Genomic DNA, 18,273 nt, shown 5'->3' with positions numbered 1-18,273 from the left:
CAATGAGAAGAGTGATGATTGGTTGATGGGGCTCCTTAGTGATGGGATGCCTTCTTTCTGATGGCATCACTCTCCGAAAACGTCCTTAATACAATGATGTCCTGCCAGTCTCACAGGACTTTCTGTTAAGGACTCAGGAGTTATGGAATTCCGGCATTCATTCACAAGGTCTTCAGATCATAATGAAGTAGGCTGCAAGGCCAAGAGTCAATCTTATTGCGCTAGAAAACCACTTATTGACAGTAGGGTAGTGGTATGTGCTTTTAGGCTTTTGCATTTTCTGCTTGACTGGGGAGGGAAGCAGAACATGTGAAGAATGGACGGGGTTTTTAAATTATGCTGGCTGGCTTCCGAAGGCAGAAAGAAAATAAACAAGAGTTCATGGAGGGGAAGAAAGCTGTGCCAGACAACCAAAACTGGCCTACATCAAATCAGGCAATTATGGCTAAGTTATTTCGCACCAATTTCATAGAAATGTGAAAACCAGATTAATATTGTCACATCAAATATGGCCACAGGCCTATTTGTTCTGTTAATATTTGTGTACTCAGTCAGCCCTCACAGCATTTTGGGTGCCAGGGTTCTCGGTCCTCAAACATTTAGACAACCAATGGGAATTACTTTGTCTCAATGAAGGTGTTTGATCATTCAGATGTCTCCCAGTCTAGATATGGAGCTCAATGGAAGCATTGTTAGGAATTGAATTGACTTGATTTCTTACATCTTTCACATATGACTAAAAATCTTTGTTACGCCTCTGTCTAAATGTGCAATGATAGTAATTTATAACAAAATAGAACGGTCCATGTAACATCGAAACACACTCAAATCAGCATGAGTTAATTGTCTGATGACCTGGTGTTAGAAGCTGTCCTGGAGCCCGTCCTGGCTTTTATGCGGCAGTACCATTTCCCAGATGGTAGCAGCTGGAATAGATTGTGGTTGGGGTGACTCAGATCTCCAATGATCCTTCAGGCTTTCTCACACCTGTCTTTGTAAATATCCTGAATCATGGGAAGTTCACAACTACAGATGCACTGGGCTGTCTGTACCACTCTGCAGAATCCTGCGATTAAGGGAGGTAGCATTTCCCGTACCAGGCAGTGATGCAGCCAGTCAGGATGCCCTCAATTGTCCCCCTCTAGAAAGTTCTTAGGATTTTGGAGGTGAAAGAGGCGCTGTTGTGTCTTTTTCACAACAGCTGGTGTGTACAGACCATGAGGCCCTTGGTGATGTGGATGCCGAAGAATTTAAAGCTGTTTACCCTCTCAAACCCAGATCCATTGATGTCAATAGCGATTAGCCTGTCTCCATTCCTCCTGTAATCCACAACCAGCTCCTTTGTTTTTATGATATTGAGAGTGAGTTTGTTTTCTTGACACCACTGTGTCAAAGAGATGAATTCTTCCCTCGTTATTGTTTGAGATTAGGCCAATCAATGTAGTGTCGTTGGCAAATTTAATTAGCAGATTAGAGCTGTGGGTGGCAACACAGTCATGGGTATACAGGAAATAAAAGAGGGGACCCAATACACAGTCCTGAGGGGCTCCTGTGTTGAGAGTCAGAGGGGTGGAGGTGAAGGAGCCCAGTCTTACCACCTGCCAACGACCTGACAGGAAGTCCAGGATCCAACTGCACAAGGCAGGGTCAAGGCCGAGGTCTCAGAGCTTCCTGTTGAGCCTGGATAGAATTACGGCATTGAATATTGAACTGTAGTTCAAGAACAGCAAATTTCTTCTCCAGATGTTTAAGGACAGTATGTAGAACAGACTCAAAATATTTTAAGTAAATGATACCATTGTAACTATTGAAATCGTATTGAATCATCTGACGTTCCCTCTGTTCTTAGAAGAACAAAATCTGAGGGACTCCCAATAGAATATCTGATCGTTAGGACTTAAAAAAAGACCACTGATATCAACCAGCTTCAGTGCTTCTGACAGTATAAGCAGAGACCAGGTTTTCTTAAAGCATTCTTTCATTGGAATTTTGAAAACAAGATGCAGGGTATCCCATTTAAAACAAAGCAAAATTTCTTCACCCCAGAGTGATAAATCTCAGAGTCACAGAAGATAATTAACTACGTAAGACAAGAGATATTTCTCAATGCTAAGTTTCAAGAGATATTGGAATGGATGATCAACTATGGTGAAAAATGATGGGTCAAAAGCACACACTGACATTTTTCTATGCTTCAATTTTTAAAATCAGCGCATGTGCATTTTGAGAACAGTATTCATTAAAAAGTCTAACAAGGATTTAAAGAGAGCAAACTTCATTATTTTAATAATAGTTACCTTTCCATATTTACTGAAGAGATTCTTCAAGTCAGTTGCTCTGGTGGCAGAGGACAGGCCACTCACCCAAAGGTTCTTTCCCACACTGTCTGAAATGGTGGAACTACCAGATCGGCCTGAACAATAACAAATTAGCTTTAATAGACAAAACATTTTTTCTGACTTCAAAATAACCAAGAGGCATAAAAAGATGGAGGGAGGAAGAAAAAATCTTAATCTCTGCATTTTGTAAAGAAATTCTGTAGTCAAGCCACAAACCACTAAACAGAGCAAAAGGTTAAAAGAGCTTCAACACCCTGTTTTCAGTAACCCAAGTTTGACCTGAGTCAAGTTAAAAAAAATCCATTATGTAAAATTATGGTACAGATACATGTTAATTACTTTGCTTCAATGCTAGACTAATGTCTTAAGTTAAATTCCATGTCCTTTCATCCTTAAAGTGGATGAAGTCTCAAAAATCCCACCTCCCAACTGCACAATTGCCATTCTAATACTTAAGGTTTCTTAAAATACTAATACTTCCTTCTCAGGGATTACTTTTGACAAATATTCATAGGGCTGCAGTACTTACTGAACAAACATTAAATCAATATGTATACACATATAGAGATGAAAAATTTGAATTTCTTCTCTTAGATAGACAATGCTGTTCAATTCTATGGCTTACCTTTCTCATCTTTTGCTGCAATTTTAGTATCTTTTCCATCCTTGATAGAGCTAAAGTACAAAATTAGATTTGTTAGATAGAGAATAACAAGATTCCAGAAAAGTACTTTGAAAAAGTCAGATCTTTTCTCAATCCAAGCAAACTATCCAATACCTACCCAAGTATAACGTTATACTTGAAAATGCAATTATCGAACATTGGGTGTAGGGACAATGACATTTTAGGATTTCATTTGGCAATGAAACTGTACATAAATTGTCTTATTACATTTTTAGCACTGCCGATGAAGAGGACACACAGATGCAAAATATTCCAGGTTTGTGATCAACCTCTTCGGGTTGGAGGAGAGCAGAAAGTGTATTAGGAAGTCACCTCTAACAGTACAAGAGGGGAAAAAATTAAGAACATTGAAACAAAAACGAGATAGGTCAAAATTACCACCATGTGCAGGCCAATTCATGAGACAAGTTTATACTGATATCTTAGTATGTATGGAAAAAAAGAAAGCTTCTGATCTAGAACTGAGAAACAACAAACCTCTTGTTCTGATCACTGCCCTCTATAATCGAGATTTCTTTCTTAGCTGCTTCAGTAGAATCACCTTCATCTTCTGTTTTCAATGTTTCATCTTTGCTTTCTTCAGTTCCTGGCTGCTGTTCTTTCTCTGTGCTCTCAATGCCTGCCCCTTCTAACTCTTCTTTCTGTTGCTCGGCTTCCATTTCGGCCAAATTTGGTGTTGTGCTCACTTCATTTTCATTTTTGTTGCCACTGAGTGTTTGATTGGAGGGTTTCTTGGAGTCAGTCCCCAATGATTTTGATTCTTTCTTGGGAGCATCCAAAAAATCATTGTCGAGTTCCAATGTCAGTGCATCCTCTGCTTGCACAGTAACTGAGATGTTGTCATCTTCTTCTTCTTTCTCGTAGGATTCTATGTTGATCATTTCTTGTGCAGAGATCATTTCTTGGGTCTCTTCTGAGGGCTCCTCCTCGATAGGGACTGAACTACAAGCTTCCCCCGAACTTTCGGCTACATTCTCCTTCTCTACGGGATCAATGGGAATAGAATGGCACAAGGTTTAATTACCACTGAAATAAAGCAAGAACATACACGGAGCTAACACGCCTGCCACGTTATTAGGCAGGACTGCCCCTAGCTTGTACTAGAACCACAGGGAGATTGGAAAACTGAGGGAGCACACAGCTACCTACACAAAAATAAATTAATTGCAATTCTTAACTAAATTACCAATAGATTCTTCAATAACTCCATAGATCAGACTCCTCAAAGCTGCAACGGTTAACTTTGGAAGTAAGCAGACGTAGTTCAAGTGAATACATGTCCATATAATTCCAAGCAGTAAATAGCTGAAGTTCAGAAATTCCTTTGCAATTCAAGGTGCTCAGAAATAATTTTCAAATACTTCCAAGAATGTTCAACAAATGTTTCCTTTTGATAGGTCTAAATCTTCTGATTAACTTCATTTCTTCAAACTGAAGCAAGAGTCCAGCAAAACATGTAATGTACTTGAGCAGATGGACTGTTCATCAAGTCCTTAAATGTTCTTGATGGATTGCTCTTCCATTTGCTTCAAACTGCAGCATTTACTCAAATTCACTTAGGTCTGTATTTTGTATTATTCAAAAACTGTAACCTGGTCAGTTTCTTTTACATTGGTAAGACTTCGGTTTAGACACTTAAGACTTCCACTTCATTGCCCATCCTGTAGAATTTAGAGGTGTGAACAGAATATTCTTGTGTACTCATTCACATCACCAGATCAAGTTTTGAAAATCCAGTTAGGATGCCAAGATGTTTAACAGCACGAACGTGTGCTGGACTTGTACATAAATCAGATACATCTATGTCGCACAACTAACTTTTGATTTTTTTCTTGCCAAGAACACCGAAGCTAAAACATGCTGAGAAAAAAAAACACAATTACAACAAATTTTAGTCACTATCCCAACAGTTTAAAAGCTTGATGAAATCCTTACATTTGCTTCCCATCACTGTGAAATTTGCAGAATTCCACTTTGATATTTAAAATACATGCACTAACATACCCCAAATCAAATTTTCTTGATTTAGACAAGTACTCTCAAGTCCCCCAACACTAGTTGCAGGATTGTAATCCAACCTCCACCACTCACCCCCGAAGTAAATTTAAACACCAATAGAAATAAGATCCCATTCAAAATATACAAAACAGTACCAGCTTTCAAAAAAGCTGCTGGTTATGTACAAGTTAGTTGTGCCACTAGAACTTTATAGCAGGTTGGAATAATGTAGCAGATCTGGGATATGCCTCAGTTTTCCAGTCTCCCTGTACCTGTGCTGCTTTGAACCACTGCTTTCTATTCCAGAATACTTGCATGATATCAAGTTCTTAAAAGTGAGAAATATAAAGCTGCTCTGGGGCATACTGATGGAAGGATAGTCTCTAATACCTGTTTCTTCAAGTACATCTTCAGTGTCCTAAAAACAAATGAGAACAAAAACTGTTAATACTGTTTATAGCAAAAATTAAACCAAATTATAGTCTATTAGCCATTCAATGAATACAAATAAGCTGCAGACACAAGAAACTTCAGATCCTGGACAAACACTTAAACTGAGCAGGCCAGGTGGCAACTGTAGAGGCAAAAAGATTGTCAACAGAATTGGCTATCAATCCTGCTCAAAACCCAAAAACACCGATTATCCCTTTGCCTCCACAGATGCTGCCTAATCCAATGGTTTTCTCTAGTAGTTTGCTCTATTACTTCTAGAAGTCTTTTGTACAAAATACAACTTAAAAGGATTATCTGAATACATTAATGAAATGTATTAGTGTTAACAGAATCAAAGTGTCTACAATGATTCACATATCATTAATGTATGTCACCTAATATGTACATCCAAAACCCAAGTATAACAATGTCAGGCTGACAGAGGAGGAATGCAACCTCAGCAGTGCATAAACAATGACAGAGTAACCTAGTTGTTGTCAATACCATTATCTGTAATTACACCAGTTAAAATGCAGCATCATTTACTCATGTTTCGAAATTTCACTTTGTTGTGTTGCATTATACAAAGTTGTGTCATTAAAAGAGCTGGAAAATGAATTATAAAAGTATGTATATTTTATATAAACAAGGATAACACTGAGCATAAAAGTAGATATTCCCTCTGAGCCATAAAATTCATCATCCATTCCAATCCACCCTAACATAACTATATACCTCTTGCAACAGGGTTCCCTTCAATCCATTCATTTATGGAATTATGATTTAATTTTACTCCAATACTTCTGATGTTGCCAGTAGGGCAAAAACCCAAATCAGTCACCTTTGGATATTACTAATTGCTGTACAGATCCCAAGATTCTGGATATCAGCCTTTTCAAGTATTGCTTCTTTACCCAAAAGGTATTATCTACATTTCTCCTTGAATATGAATCATACAATACAAAGACACTCAAAAAGCTTTCATTATTATGCTTATTCCCAGCTCTGCTTCAAAATCCTATCATGTTAAGATTGATAATTTACAACAATATCCAATTTTCCAAAGGCAAAGCAATAGCTGGAAGGTATCCGCAGCTGTTTCACCACTAGTGAATTCTTCCACACCTTCTTTGCTTATTATGATTTAACAGGATGGGACGAGTCCTATCTAAATTATCCTGTAAATCTATGGTTTTCTATTTTCCAATACACAAAACACTATTGCAAATTTACCTATTACTCCAGGGTGTAAACTAATATGCTATTAGTTTTGAATTCAAGACAGCATTCTTCGCTTCAATAACTTTCAGCATGACTCCAAATAAATAGAGGATTCCAGTTAATTGGGCCATTGGTTAATTGGAGCAGCCACGTATTTGGGCCAACACTTAAGGAACAAAAACTAATCAAAAGCCAGGACTCACTTTATTTGATACATTATGCCAGTAGACTGTTGCCAAACAGTTCCTAACTAACATCAAACATGTGGACTTGTATGGCTGTTACAACACTACACTGCACTTAGAGCATTTAAAAAAAATAGTATCAGTTGTGTGTGTTTGTGCTTAAAAACCAATGATTTTTGCTGAGAAATAAGCAGCAAGACAATTCAGAACTGTTTTGCTCACTTTGATTTCAAGCATTTTGGCTTGGTGACACCAAAAACAGCTGGGAGTGAAAGTGAAATAATTTCACTACTTGATGTTAAGAACTGTGGAGAATTTGAAAGTATTGACAATCATCTTGAATGTTAAAATGAAAATGAAGATTTGGAGGATGCAATCACAGAAAGCATCGTATTCCATTATCTGCACTAGGTGCCTACACTGGATTTTTTTTTCCATTTACAGTCAGTCAGAAGAAAACAGCAGCACACACTGGATGAATTCCTCTGTCGATGGCAATCCAGAACTAATACGGTTTTATAGTACTGCAGAGGTATACGTAGTATTCTAATTCGCTCTGTATTTCATTTAAATATATAATATGTTACTCAGTTAAACAGTAGTTTGCCTTTTTAAAAAGATATATCTTCTTAGCTCTTTCCATGAAACTTCAGCTAATTAGGGTAGCCACTCAATTGGCCCAAAATGCACTGGTCCCAATGAATCCCAATTAACCACAATCCACTGTAAATGCTTTCAAATTCTTCTTCAAAAGATGCCCCTAACCATTTAATTCAGTAAACTTCTCAAGTCTCCTTCACCCCTGACATCTCTTAACTATTCAAGTCTTTGCTGAAAATTTAAATACTGAACCTGTTAACTGGAAAGGTGATATGCAGTCACAAATCATCAATGTAGAATGGCTCTATTACTCTGAATATCATCTCATGATCACTAGTCAAATAAATTACAAGTTTCAATTTGTCTTCAATATAACAAGGCTACCTTTGAACAGGATAGCAAGGGACTCCAGTGTCAAAAGTTCATTCAGTTTTCTTGATCATATATTGTTTTGCACTACTGCTGTTTATTCCACAATAATCTACAACTTGAAGGTAAAACTTAATGTTCTTGTACCAATGATTTATTTTTTTTAATTAATTTTACTCTATTGATGAATGTTCCTTTTTCTAGTTATTACATTAATCTTTATTTGCCAGCATTGCTAAAAAAAAAGCAGCTGCCACCAGAAAACAGTTTACTCTGAAATATTTTTAGTTCTCGATTTTGTTTCAATGGCTAATGTAAAACTAAATGAACAGTCTCAAAGTTGCACCTTAGTTTGTGCATCATGGATTCCTCCTCTGTACAGCAAGCACTATTTACAAGAGAAAAAATTAATGATCTCAAAGTAGTATCCTACTTCTTTATTTGACATGGATTCCTCCTCTCCAGTGCAAGGCATGTCTGTGTCCATCATGTCCTTTGAGTCATCCACAATCTGAAATGTTATATCAAGCACTAAGTTCATCATGCAAAAGTCAACTTGAATTGATAAGTAATCAAAATGACATTGTAATGTTTTGTATCAAATCCAACAGCAAAGTGACCCTGCAGTTGCAAAATTAGCTGAATTCAGTTCTTTCACATCCTTCCAAAATGTAATCCACAAAATTTTACGTCAAGTTAAACATTAAAATGAATTTCTGTAAAAAAAAAACAATTTCTTACACAATTTATCCTCCAAGATTACTCCATTCATAGAAATTACATTCCACCAACTGTGAAAATTCCAGCAGTTTGCTATTCAAATCCAGGGTCATCATGCTGGGTTCAAGATCACATTTATGTCTGATAACTAGTTATAACAGAATTACTGGCATTATCCAGTTAGACAACAGACAATAGACAATAGTTCAGTTATAAGCCTAATTATTGGCTCAGATTTTGTAGTTATGAAGATATCACCATTCACTGCCATCACACTGTAAAAGGATAGTAATTTCTGGAATATGCACATGCTCAACTAAAAATTAAAATGTGTAAGTTTCTTCAGCAATTCCACTGCTCCTCTATAGGCTGAGCTGATTTGCATCCTTCTCAGAGTAAATTCTGAGAAATGAAATGAGCTCAAGAACTTAGAAGTATATGAATTGTCTACCAGCCCACCCTCTACAATTACTCCAAATAATCACTGCACAAGGTGAAAGTGAGTTTTTAAAATGTCAGATCAAGCCATAATTGTTTTACTCCCTGACGCTTAACTTTGAGAATTCCAATTTCCTTTCATGAATTTCAAAATGGAAGATTAATTGTATTTTTAAAGTGTGAGTTTGCAGATTAATCTCACGTTGAGCTCTTATCTTTATTCTGTGGTCTACAATATTTAGGTACTACTTTAAAAATTCTGCTTTTGATTTTTGGTTCAATGACTGCCACAATTCCTACAAACATGATGACATTACTGTTGTCAAACCAAAACTGCAGAGCAAAACCTTGACAATAGTATTGATATCTGTACCAGAGATAGTGAAATTTGCAATGGCAGATTGCTTAAAGGTTACTGCCAAAGTCCCATTTCACCACTGAATAAAAAGTTCAGGCCATTGAGTACAGATTCTTAATTTAATCCAATCTGAAAATGGTACCACCTGTAGTTTCAAAATGTTCCCCCCCCCCATTCCCTTTGACTGCCCACATTGGTAATTCACATTGCACATCCCATGTTCAGTAGAAAACTAGTTTGAGATTAAATTCAGAATTACACAAGTTCAACCAGTTCAGGGTAATAAGCTAAAATATAACTGTTGTACTCTTCCCATACTAATATAACTTCTTTTGCTCTAGATACAAACTTGCCCCATTAAAGACTTGCCAAATTCAATCCACCCCTGCACTCATGTCTGTGAAAACCTCTCATTACTGAAGATTTAAAAATTGATTCATACTTAACATCGACTTTATAACAGCTCAGTATTTTTTAATATCTAGAAGTGTTCTTTCAGCCTCCAGTGCTTCTGTGGATATAGTTCCAAGATCTTGAGTTTTTCCACATAACAGATGTTCTCTTCCCAGATATCTTGGTGATCCAAATAATACATTTTCTATTGTTTAATCTTATAATTGGATGCCAAAACATGAACATGGCGCAACAACTATAGCCTTACCAATATTTTAGACAATATTTTAGAACCCTTTGCACCTTTATAATATTCAAAATACTGCTGCCCTTTTTGTGGTCTCACCTACTTCAAAAAAGTAACTTCCTGAAAGTATGCATGTATGGCTTATACAGCCACGGAGAAAACTTTCATCTCAAGAGTCTGGATGAGATTCAGATCCAGGTCTCCAAAGACAAAAGGGCAGCATTGCAACCCACTAATCCATCCAGACCCTTCCAGAATAAGCCAAATTCCTCATCAGCTTTGCTCTCTTTTACAGTGGATTCTATCTCACCACAATTGAATGCAAATATACATTCATGAAAAGTAAGTTAATTTAAATTCTTCATACTTCTGCTGGAAGGTCTGTGCTTAGAATCAGTGCTGACTCCAGAGGTTCTTCTGCACCCATCTCCATAGGTAGCTGCATAGTGATCTCTACAGGTAGTCCTACGTGTTCAATATTCTCGGTTAAAGACGCTGTGATCTGTTCAATCTCATTTTCATCAGCACACCCTGCCATTGCACCTTCGATGTCAGTTTCATTCTCAAAATTAACATCCAATGTTGAAATGTCCTGTAATTGGTCAACACTGGCTTCTATATCCTCCTGCAATGAAATATGCATATTACTTTAGCGTGACTAAAAATAGGCTAGGAAACACTGTACAGGACTCACACAGTCATGATGTAGTGCCAAATTAATCATGTGGAATATCTAGAAACTTCCAAAAAAAAACCTCAAAATAAATGTTATGAGTTTTCATTTTAAAAGGACTGCAAACTGGACAAGTGCTTGGCAAAAGCTTGTCAGAACCAATGGCAGAAGTCAAACAAGACAATCTACTGAAGTGGCAAGTGCATTTTCCATTGTGGGGTACAGAGAAACTGATCACTGAGTACCAAGTGACTTAATAATTGTTGTACTATTAGCTTTTTTCTAATTAACTTAATAATTTGCACCAAGTTGCACCAGATATATTCCTGCCCCGTTGTCAGAATGTTACCAGAAGTGGTTGAGGCAATGCAAAAACATTTTAAAGGCACTTGGACAGATAAATTGATAGGAAAGGCTTAAGGAGGACATGTTCCAAACTGGACCAACTTGGGTGGGCATCTTGGATAACTTGCCCCCAAAGGCCCACTTCCTACTGAATTACTCTATGACTCTACATAGGAACTAAACATAACAACTTAAGTTAACAGAGCAGACCTTCTAGACAGAGGCCCCCTTCATTTTAAGAGTTCATCAGTCCTTCAATACAGTACCTAATTCCCATGTTCCCGGATCTCAAACATGCTTATCAGCACTCAAAAAAATAGTTACTATCAACATTGCTCAATTCCACAACATACTGATGGCATCTTGCAAATAAAAGTTGGCATTGACTGATGATGACAGCTACATACTTAACTCAGCTGTGTGAAGTGTCTAACATCACAAATATGATTTTAAACAAGTCAGGGGACCATTTCCATTGGCATCATTGCTGCAAATGCACAAATGAACTCTTTAAAGTGAAACAGACAATATGACCTAGCTTGCTTATAATGGCTTTGTTTTAACAATGTTTCTGACAATAAAAAATAACATCCAGTCTTCTTACAAGTTTGAACTGTTCCTATTTTTCCCAGAGCTTTATCCTGTTTTATTTCATTTACCATTAAATTCAAATCTAATTTATATTTCTTAGTCCGGGCTCTTGATACTGTGGTCCTTCAATTCAACTGATTAAGGATATGCACAATTGCTTGTGATGTTTATTAAAACAACCCAAAGTATGGACTACCACTTATTTCCTGCAATCCATCTCTCACCTGCCAACCAACTCTATCCAGTTCTACTATATGATTATTCTAAGGGCAATTTAGAACTACATTAATTTAGAATGAATGACTACAAAAGCAGATCTTTCGGCTGTGGGGAAAAATGAGAATTCTAGGGAACCAAGGTGGGGAAAGGAAAATTTCACTATGAATCAGGATCAAACTCAGACCTCGGAAGCTGAGCCCTGATGAGCTTCTTCAGCAACAGTTCCACAAAATTGTATATGAAAAATTTGCAGTAAGAAATTTAGTGTCTAAGGTTTGACCAGGAGTGTAAATGACATTACGAAATGTTCCAAACTTACTTTCTGAAAAGTTCACTAAACAAAACAAGAGCAAGTCATTCAACCCATCAAGTCTCTCAACCATAGGTCTTTTCCCAAACCCACAACCCCTAACCAAGTAACAACCTATAAATTTCTACCTTAAATATATCTATTGACTTGGCCTCCACCATCCTTCGATTCATCACTCAGATTGTATTTACTGCCTGTATAATGCTTCAATTGTTAGAAGATTGTGTAGGTAGAATACTTTACACACAACTTAATTTAGGCTGATATTATTGTTGCAAAGTTGCCCACTTCCGTCTCCAAAACACCAGCCATTTAGAGAATAGCAGATAGATGAAAGAGAAAGAAACAAAACCAATTACTTTTCCAGTGCAGTCAGTTACTGAGATAACTTCCTGGAAAACCATAATTGTGACCGTTTTAACATTTCGGTGTTAGTCGGGGAATGAATGTTTTTGGGGCATAAAAAGCAAATATTGCATTGGGGTGAACTTAAAAAGTTTCACTGAAAGATGGCAACTCTGATAATGCAATACCTCAGAACATAATTGTCATTTAAACCCAGGAGATTCTGATTCAAGACTTCTACAACTGAGTAAAATGGTGACAGGATAAAAGCTTTCAAAATTCAGCTATTCCTTCAGCCCCACTACTGTATGTTCTCTCTTTAACATTACAATGAATTCTCCACTGCTTCTTTTGGTAACAGTTCTGTTCTCCTCTAGGGTTACACCAGCTTTCTAAAATAATCAGGAACTCAAAAAAACTCTGCATGTTTGAAATTGACTCATAAGGTAATGAGAGAAATTCAACAGAATTTGGTTTACAATCCGATTCATTAACCATTTCTCCTTCCACAAATATCTAACGCAAGTCTTTATGGCACTTTGTTTTTACTCTGGAGTACTGTTTCTTTCAAGACTCCCAACAGCACTGCAGTTAAGACCAACTACTTTTTTTAGCCTTCCCACTCTCATGGTCTTCACAAACCACCTATGCCCCTGTGCACTGCATTGAAGATAACTGCATCATTATCACTTGTAAACCAGTTCTTAGAAGTCAAATGGTTCAATTCTGGCAGTAAACAATATCATAAATAGTAAATTTTATAGCATTTTTGTTCCTCTAACATCTATAAATGCAAGATAGAAGTGCTAGCTCCAATGAACCAAGTGGCATAAATGTGGCAAGAAAGCTTAAGGATTTAAATACATCTGTTTTTGCCCTTCATTATGCTTCTTGTCCTGCTTGAATCCTTTTGCTAGTATGTCATAGTTTGAACTACCTACATTTTAAAAGTGACTCACTGAGGTGAATGGTGACAAACAAGAAATTATAAACGACAAAGCCTACAAAAAGAAAACAGATGGAAAACAACTGATCTGAAAGAATCCACTGAGAGCTCAGTTTGCCATTGTTCTTAGAAATACTTGGTGAAACAATAACCAGTTAGAAGGCATCAATTTACATTGTGACTGGAAATTCATTTCTGCACAATTAGTGAAGTAAATTGATTCTGAGCACTGAAAGCATCCAAAAAGGCAAATTTGTTATTTTTATAGACACCGTAAGAGACAGGGAATATAAACTTTAAGATCTCAGAGCAAGAAAATCACAGAACACTTTCTGAAGTTTTCAGGCCCAAGTACTTTGCCATACAATTTACAACTACTAGATACTTTTGGTAAAATGAGAAATGACCAGGTGAAAAGTAGTTGAACATTTTATGATCTTTGTGATATTGTTCTTTACGGGAGACTGCAATATACAACTATGCTGTGAACACATTAGTCAGAATTTTACTTGGACATTTAATGGCTTATAATCAAAACTTCTTTAATATCTGAATGCATTAAAATACAAAACCTGAAAACTAGTTATGCACATACTTAATTTTCTTGTACATTCAGCACACAAAATGGCATCCAAGGAACCCAAAAGAACTGAAAATAATAGGTGAAGTAATGAAATATCCAATGAAGGACAAAGAAAAAATTCACAAAATGTAATTAAAAGTATTTGAAACATTGTCATTACTAATGACAAGAACAGGGCAGAGCAAAAATAGTAACAGGAAATATAACAAAGTACATACAGTTATAGATATATTGGAAATATTTTCTGTTGAAGCTTGCTAATGGAGACCACAATGCACCCTTAATGAATGGCAAGTGCTGCTCTTAGAAGTTTAGTATCCTTTCCATGCCTATTATACAATAAAACCACTGTATTCAAAAGGCATAGTACAATTATTTCATTCAGATACTAATTTTTCCTGTACTGGAATACATTTTACAGAATATGACAATGCAAATGACTGCATGAAAAGTGATACTGTAAATAAAATCTACGACATACCACTATAAATATCAGTAACCACAAACATTACCAATGAAAATTCACCATTTCTTGAAATTTTTTTAATGTCACCATATATTGAACAAGGATGACATGACAATCTTTGATGTGGGTGGAAATTCAAATCAAGCCATAGCTACGACAATGTCAAAGAATGGAACACAAAAGATTTTTGTGGGTCATGTGACCAACATTCATGCAGCCAGATATTCCAAAGTAGCTAGCATCATATAATTAAGCAAAATAATAAATTAAGTGAATAATGAAGTACAGTTTAGATACCTAAAGCACGAGTGGATAAACTCACTTTACTGGGATCTTGCTGTAATACTTTAGGGAATAAAGACGCAAAATTCACACTGTTAAAAAGTTTACAATTAGAAGCGATGGAAAATTTTCAATGATATATGATTCTAAATCCTCTCATGTCAAAACTTCATTGCTAATATTTTATCTTAATTTTTTATTTTATAATAGTATTTTAACTGACATTGCATCGAACTATAGTCCAGTCACCAACCTGGCCATCTCCAGAATCTTCCTCCAACCCATCATCTGTTCCATCATCCTCTGCTCTCCGACCTGTATCAAAAGGGTAAGTGTCAAAATTTCAATGTATCTGCTTGCTTATGCAGTAATTAAATGTTAATAGTATATCATTCAAACTGGAGTACAGAAAAGTTGACTATTAATACCAGCTCATCTCCCATGGGATTCTGTAGAAATACGAGTAGTAAAATTGTGACCAAAAAAAACCATGAGTTCGACATTTGTTGTTAATGCCCATTACCTTTTCCTGTTCGCTTTGGTATTTTTCTTCCTGGAGTATCTGCTGCAATTGGAATTTCATCTGGATTCCCACCTTCCTCTTCTATCACCTAAAAGACAGTACAATTATACAAAAAATTGGTGAAGATTAGATTTTACAAATGTGAGAAAATCTACAGATACTGGAAATCTAAGCAACACACAAAAAATGCTGGAGGAACTCAGCAGGGCAGGCAGCATCTATGGAAAAAATACAGTCAATGTTTTGGTCAATGTATATTAGAACTTCAAAATAGAGTGAAATGTTGCTGGTGAACGCAGCAGGCCAGGCAGCATCTCTAGGAAGAGGTGCAGTTGACGTTTCAGGCCGAGACCCTGACGAAGGGTCTCGGCCTGAAACGTCGACTGCACTTCTTCCTAGAGATGCTGCCTGGCCTGCTGCGTTCACCAGCAATTTTTATGTGTGTTGCTTGAATTTCCAGCATCTGCAGAATTCCTGTTGTTATAGAGTGAAATGTGTTGCTTTTGCATCAACAAGCAACATAATCCAAGGGTTGCGTTGGGGTCAGCCTATAAGTGTTGCCATGCTTCCAATGCCAACATTAGATGGCTACAACTCACTAACCCTAACCATACAACTTTGAAATGTTGGAGGAAACCAGAACACCCAGAAGAAACCTATGCAGTCACAAGGAGAATGTACAAAAATGCCTTACTGGACAGCAGTGGGAATCAACAGAGATGACTGGTGCTGTAAGGTGATTGCACTAACCATTACACTAACATGCCACCCAACAAACAATGTATTGTTTTAAATTTTAAAAAGGAATAAACTTAAACATCTGAACTCAAATTTCTTAGAGTAAATTAAAACCTGGAAATAAATTGAAAAATCAGCCAAAAGAAACCACACCTAAACCTTAGTAGCATCTAAATTAAATATTTTAATAACATCTTAAAATACTAGACTGCTGAAATGCTTTAAAAATGTGGTCACAGTTGTAATGTTGAAATTAATTCAGCCCAACTGTATAGAGCAAGACATCAGAAGAGCATATGTGGCAATAACTATTTTTTAAAAATCGATGTTGACTGATCAGGACACAGTGCCAGGGTTTCTATTTGATAACTCCAAAGACAGCGCCATCTTCAGCACAAGCTTCAGGATGACTCCAGAGTGCCAATGTGGATTTTTTAGGTCAATTTCTGCCATTAGGGATGACGTCACCGTTCAGCAACTGGAGTGATTGTGCTATTTCAGTCTCACTCCAAGATAATGATTTGAATTATACATATTAAAGCCACATTTCTTCTCTTCACTGCTGTAAGTGCCTTTGGCCATCACTCCTGCACTTTTGAATTTTCTTCTAGCAACATAACCCATCTTCCCACATTTTAACTCTTCAACCAATCTTTTCTGATGGTTTAAACTCTCAAGCTCTTTGCTTGCCTTGTAAAGGTCTTTAAATGTGAGAGATATGGCGTACATACTAAATGTTAAATATCAAATCTTTAGTTAGCCCACAAGTAACTCTTTCATTGTTAGGAACAACACGTGTTAAGCAGCGACTCCAACGATAAACACTGAAAAATCAAGAGGACAATTAATGAAATGTACCATTTATCGAGCTTATAGAAATTTTGATTTGAAGTTTGCTGTTGTCAAAAGATGTGGCCTCAATGAATGAAAACTTATTTTTACCTGGGCCTTTCAAATGTTGGTTAATTTTTAAATGATATTCTCAATTTAAATTTTCAAATAATTTACCCTCAGTTCTTGGATTGGAAAAAACCGGAATGCAATACATCATGTGCGATAACGAAAGTCGTGCAAGGATTAACGCAGCTAATTAAGTCAGGATAATTAAAAGGGGAAATGTTAAGATTTCCCAAAACTGGACAACACAGCAAATTTTATTGTGAAATTTTATGTCCCATTGGATGTGATCGAAATGCCTGCAATCTTGAAAGAGGCTTTACATATAGAAAAATACGAGGAATTTACAGAAATACATTTAAAGGCTTGAGCGCTTGGACTATGCTAGCATTAAACGGAGAGAGCGAGCCTGGGACTGTCAGGAACTGCAGTCCCAACCCTAGACCTAAAGATGTCTGCTGTCCCGGTAAAGGGTGAAAACAACGGCCTACCGACAAGGCCTTGGCGGTCGGCGCCTCCGTAACAGCCCCTCACCTTGCGCAGCCGTTCTACCAGCACGCTCTTGTTGCCACTAGTATCGAGGTTTCTCTTCTTCAGCTGCGCCTTCAGGTCCACCACCCTCAGCTCGGTGATCCTGCGCAATTCATCCGCCGCCTCAACGAGCGCCACGCTCTCTGCCGCCATCACTCCGATCCACCACACCGCCACAGGAAGATAAAATGGCGCCGTCTGCTGCAGGGGACTAGAGCAACCTGCTGCGCGTGCGTGCAAGCTTCAAAGCGCGGGAGGCCGGTCCACGCCTGCGCACATGCCGATCCACCCCGCCTCATTCCCTTCCCCCTCCCTCTCCGTCCTCCCTTCTCTCTTCCGTCTTCCCCCTCCCCTCTACCCCGCCGCTCTTTCCCCCGCGCCCTCCGAAAACGCTCACCGAGCGGGATGGGCCGTGGCATCTGACTGCTGCGATGCCATAAACTGCCTCCATTCTCCTTGCTTTAACCGTCCTACATCACCGGCGACGGTTGTGGGATTTACAGCCCCTTCTCCACGTTTCCTGCCCATGCTATTTTTTTTAGCTTTACCCATACTCCAAATGTTGTGATCGAAAGCTCATGCGTTAAAGTCAGGCCTACACCAACTTCTTTCCCATTTTGCCAGTCGCTTTTAATGTTTAATTATCTTAGAAATACTTAAATTTCAAACCCAGTCACTTGGCAAACGTTTAACAGCAATTTTTTTTTGTTCGTGTCTCTGGTTTGCCTAGTTATGAATCAGACATGTTTAATTCAAACAATCTTGAATACTACAGTAACATACAAAATATCAGAACATCTATCAGCATCTATGGTGGGAAATAAACAGTCGATATTTTG

The 18,273-nt window shown here is 37.4% G+C and overlaps 1 protein-coding gene across 4 annotated transcripts in view; it reads right to left on the bottom strand.

Moving 5' to 3' along the window:
* Positions 1 to 17,651, bottom strand: part of safb (scaffold attachment factor B) — a 52,202-nt gene extending 34,551 nt beyond the window's left edge. For 3 of the 4 annotated variants that reach the window (XR_010015984.1, XM_063032380.1, XM_063032381.1), the window contains exons 1-9: positions 17,438 to 17,651; positions 15,269 to 15,356; positions 14,999 to 15,060; positions 10,353 to 10,610; positions 8,263 to 8,340; positions 5,413 to 5,440; positions 3,502 to 4,006; positions 2,965 to 3,014; positions 2,298 to 2,413 (exon numbers count right to left, since the gene is read on the bottom strand). Coding sequence is in view for 3 of the 4 variants with exons in the window: in XM_063032380.1 (XP_062888450.1) it covers positions 2,298 to 2,413; positions 2,965 to 3,014; positions 3,502 to 4,006; positions 5,413 to 5,440; positions 8,263 to 8,340; positions 10,353 to 10,610; positions 14,999 to 15,060; positions 15,269 to 15,356; positions 17,438 to 17,587 (1,335 nt within the window). In the remaining variant the exon portion in view is untranslated. The remainder of the gene's footprint in view (positions 1 to 2,297; positions 2,414 to 2,964; positions 3,015 to 3,501; positions 4,007 to 5,412; positions 5,441 to 8,262; positions 8,341 to 10,352; positions 10,611 to 14,998; positions 15,061 to 15,268; positions 15,357 to 17,437) is intronic. The other variant, XM_063032382.1, reaches the window with a different exon arrangement.
* Positions 17,652 to 18,273: the final 622 nt, after the last annotated feature.

This window comes from Mobula hypostoma, chromosome 24, assembly GCF_963921235.1.
Source record: "Mobula hypostoma chromosome 24, sMobHyp1.1, whole genome shotgun sequence".
Taxonomy (NCBI): Eukaryota; Metazoa; Chordata; class Chondrichthyes; order Myliobatiformes; family Myliobatidae; genus Mobula; species Mobula hypostoma.
Note: the sequence above shows the minus strand (reverse complement) of the source record. Positions and strands in the feature narration are given on the sequence as shown.